We start from the raw sequence: 4,271 nt of genomic DNA, 5'->3' as shown, positions 1-4,271 counted from the left end.
CCTGTGGCAGCGCCTCAGCACCCTCACGGGGAAGAGCTTCTGCCTCACATCTCACCTCAATCTCCCCTCTTAAGTAGCAGTAAGACTCCGTTGCTGTTCTCCATCGATCACAGGAGAACATCCCAATGAGGTTTGTGTGTGACTTCAGGCACTTGATGGGGGTTTTTCTTTCAGAATTATGTTCAGTATTTTGCACTTGTGGGAGAAAACCCCATTTCAATCAAATTCCTTTGCACTCTTTTAACCCCGAACATAACAAAACTAGAAGTTGATTCCTAAACCCTTCAGTGTTTTCCTCGGGAGACTCTGCTTTTTCATTCACCTCATCAAGGAAATGATCAAACAGTTTAATTCTGTGATTCCCCATGAGGCAGCACAATCCAGCACAGATCCAAGGAGTGACTGTTTCAGCCGTTGGGAAGAATAGTTACTACTTTGAATAAAATGAAGAATATTTAGAGTTTTCTTTGGATAAGTTTACCTTAATTTGCTGTAGCTACAGCAGTGAACACAACCCTACTTCACACCTTTCCATTCCCTCTGAAGTTAGTTGTGTGTTAATCTTTATCACAGCCTCAAGGTTTCATTTTGCAGGTATCTTTCCAGCAGAAACCATGTCTGCTGTTCCCTCTACTGATTTGTCTTCTCAGTTTTTCTTCTATCTTGTGAAGTCCTGTGGTGCTGTTGCAGAACGTGCAGGAAGATAACACACATCACATACCATGTGTGAGGACTTTGAGTAAACTACTGGCCGCCTTCCATGTATTACGTGTGACTGATACCTTCCAGACTTAGGGAATACTGGTTATATTTCCAGCCATTAATTGTGAATGTGCTGTGCTAAAAGTTCTGACCACGCTTGTTTCCAGCCTTTGTTTTCTTTTGCTGTTTTTACATTATAGAGTGATGATTGTTTTCTTCTGTGTTAACTCTCTCCCAGGTATGCCATACCTCCCGAGCACGGCAAGAGATTGGAACGCCTGGCAAAAGGTGAGCTTTGCTTCATAGAATCCCAGAATCCCAGATTGCTTTGGGTTGGAAGAGACCTTAAAGCTCCTCCAGTTCCAAATCCCTGCCACAGGCAGGGACACCTTCCACTAGAGCAGGTTGCTCCAAGCCCCTGTGTCCAACCTGGCCTTGAACACTGCCAGGGATGGGGCAGCCACAGCTTCTCTGGCCACCCTGTGCCAGCACCTCAGCACCTTCATAGTGTTTGGACTTGTACCTTCCTCCTGTGTTTGGACCAACACATGGGTATGTTCTTGGTGAAAACAGAAGCAAGAATCCTCCCCTTGTTTGGAACAGATTGATAAAGAATTGTCATCAAACTGGCTCTTAAAATTCTCTTGCAAGAGCTGCTTGGTGAACCTGCTGCATTGGTGTAATGGCTTCAGAGGCACAAAACCTGTGGCTGAACTTTCCTGCTAGTACAACTGTTTTCTCAAAGCCTCAGTCTTCTGACACACTCTGACCCTAAATAAAACTGATAGAAACCTCCCTGAGTACGGAGGCATTGAGACCAGTGGCTTCATGTCTGGGAAATGGGTTTAATAAGAAACCCATCATTCACCTCCATTTGTAATGTGAGGTTTGTCACACTGAGATGAGAACTGTTGCTCTGGTTGTGTGGAGTGCAGCTGGGGGCTCTTCCTGACACCCCCATACACACCTTCTCCAGGGAGAAGGGCTGGTAGGAACTGTTCTTTCTTCCTGCACTATGAATGTTGCATAGACAATATTAGATTACTTTCAGTTTTAAGCGGGAAAGACCTTAGAGATGTAACAACAGCATTCATGGAGAATACTTATTCATGGAGAATAGTGGGGTTCTCACATACATACTGGATTTGGTTGCTTCCCTTTTATTCCAACCTCATCCTCCTTTATCTTTTCAGTATGACAAAGACTATCTTAAGAAACAAAGAAAGAAAATGGGGTTGAAAAAGCAGGACTAGCTTGAGCTGGGGTGAAATCTACCTCTCACCAGGCTGGCTGTAAGCTTTTGGCCTCAGCTGCCTGTGAGCACACCTTGTGTGTGAGCTGTTGCCTTTCTCCCTGCCACTTCCAGTGTAAGCTGTGCACACACACTGCAGCATCCTGTCCTTGGCATGTCTCCTGGTTTCCAGTTGGGAATGCTGGGGGCTTCAGGGAAGTTTTCTGGCTGCAGAAGTGTCTATTTGTTTTAATTTGTTGATGTTGTGTTGGGTTTTGTTGCTATTTTCATTCACTTGTGAATCTCCTGGGTGCTGCCCAGCTAAAAAGAGCTCCTGTCCTTGAGTAGTTAACTCCAAATCTTTGTGTTTCATCTTCAACATACGCTTTAATCATCCAAATCTGGAGGTGAAGGTGGTGCAGCAGAAGCAGGCAGGAAAAGTTGAAGACTCTGTTGATGCAAAATAAAGTTCTGAGACTATTCTCCCAGCAAATAGGCACGTTCACAACAGTGACATTTCTTGCTGACAGCCTGACAGTCCATTCACTGCTTCATACTTGGCTAAAAAAGGGGAAGGTGTTGAAGGGAGCAACTGGTTGTGTAGGATAAACTTGGACTAAATGGGGATAAATGTCCCTGGGCATGGTAGAATTGTTTTCCTGTGCACTGAGAGCCATGGTCCCTAAATACAGATAACATTGGAAATGGCTGCTCAGAAACGTTGTGTTTCCAATCTCCAGTTTAGTCACTTGCCAGTTACTCTAAAAGTTACTTTTTAAGCTGTTAAAAAAGCCAGTAAATCCAGATGACCTGTAGAATCTGGAATACCAATGTCTGACATAAGTAGAACCAAGTCTCTTGCTGTTTGTGACTTACTGATGATCAGTGTTTGAGACACATCAGTGGTTGGTGATGTATCGACCAGAAGCAAATGATCAATGATCTCATCTTTATGTTAGTTTTCTCTTGCTTAATACCTTTAATAGTTGGGATGGGTGATGTTTTGAAACAACAGTGAAATAGTATTACTACTGCTTGGGCATTCTTCCTGCCCCATGCATCAGTGGTCTATACTATGAGGAAGTTTACTATGGAGAAATGAGTGTGCAATTAATACGGAAAATGAATAGTGGAGCTGTAAATGGGCTCACTGGGAGAGCTGTGGAGCCCATGGAGAGAATGTTAATGTGTTGCCATGTTATTGGTGCTAATCATTTAAAATGTGCTTCTTTATTAGTAGCCTTAATGAGAGCCACTTAAACTGTGCATTAAAAAGAGGAACTGCAGAGAGGGACGACGGGCTGGTAGCAGACAGTCATAATTCTAATGGAAATGCTTTTAGGACAAAAATAAAAGAAAATCTGGAATCCAGTAATCCTTTCCCCTTCCTGAAACCCTTTCCATTACCTTTCATCCATTAGTTTTGTTTCCAGACCTTGGGTTATTTATTTTCCTCAATGGTGATGAGTTTTGATCCCCATAAACACATAATTTGTTACTGAATCATCCACTCGGAGTGAAACACACGGTCTTGAAGCAAATGGTGTTACACTGGTTGAGCTGCCATTTCTGGGAGCAAAGTGCTGACATCAAGGGGTTTGTTCAGGTTTTTTACTGCAATTTGAGTGTGTTTAATTATTTGTGGTGGGTGTGATAGCTCAGTGTGGCTCTTGGAGCTATTTAATAGTGGTGCTGAGATGCTGAGTCAGCTCATACTGGCTCTGCCAGCCTTTTGAGTGAGCACTGTGGCCAGCGAATACGTGTCCCTCCTTCCACTGCCTTGTCAGGAATATGTTTTGTTTCCTTTCTTTTGACTGAATATTAACATCTCCTACATGCTTATTGTTTTTCCTTTAGAGGGTGGTGTGTAGGGCAGATCGGTCTGGAATCATAGAATGGTTTGGGTTGGAAGGGACCTTAAAGCTCATCTGCATGGGCAGGGACGCCTCACACTAGACCATGTTGCCCAAGGCTCTGTCCAACCTGGCCTTGAACACTGCCAGGGATGGGGCATTTTCCACTTCTCTGGTTCCAGCACCTCAGCACCCTCACAGGGAAGAGCTTCTTCCTTACATCCAACCTGACCTTCCCCTGTTTCAGTTTGAACCCATCACCCCTTGTCCTGTCACTCCAGTCCCTGATGAAGGTCCCTCTCCAGCACCCTTGTAGCCCCCTTCAGACACTGGAAGCTGCTCTGAGGCCTCCAGCAGCTTCTCTTCCCCAGCTGAACAGCCCCAGTGTTCTCAGCCTGTCTCCATACAGGAGCTACTCCAGCCCCTGATCGTCCTTGTGGCTTCCTCTGGACTTGTTTCAGCAGCTCCCAGTCCTTCTTATTTTG

General features: G+C 44.6%; 1 protein-coding gene across 1 annotated transcript in view; it reads left to right on the top strand.

Annotated features, from left to right (window-relative positions):
• Window positions 1-4,271, top strand: part of LOC104403091 (lysine-specific demethylase 4B-like) — a 70,697-nt gene that overhangs the window by 19,384 nt on the left and 47,042 nt on the right. Inside the window, 1 exon segment of the mRNA XM_010011130.1 lies at window positions 941-990. Within this exon segment, the coding sequence (XP_010009432.1) occupies window positions 941-990 (50 nt within the window).

This window comes from Nestor notabilis, unplaced genomic scaffold (assembly GCF_000696875.1).
Source record: "Nestor notabilis isolate BGI_N333 unplaced genomic scaffold, ASM69687v1 scaffold6363, whole genome shotgun sequence".
Taxonomy (NCBI): Eukaryota; Metazoa; Chordata; class Aves; order Psittaciformes; family Psittacidae; genus Nestor; species Nestor notabilis.
Note: the sequence above shows the minus strand (reverse complement) of the source record. Positions and strands in the feature narration are given on the sequence as shown.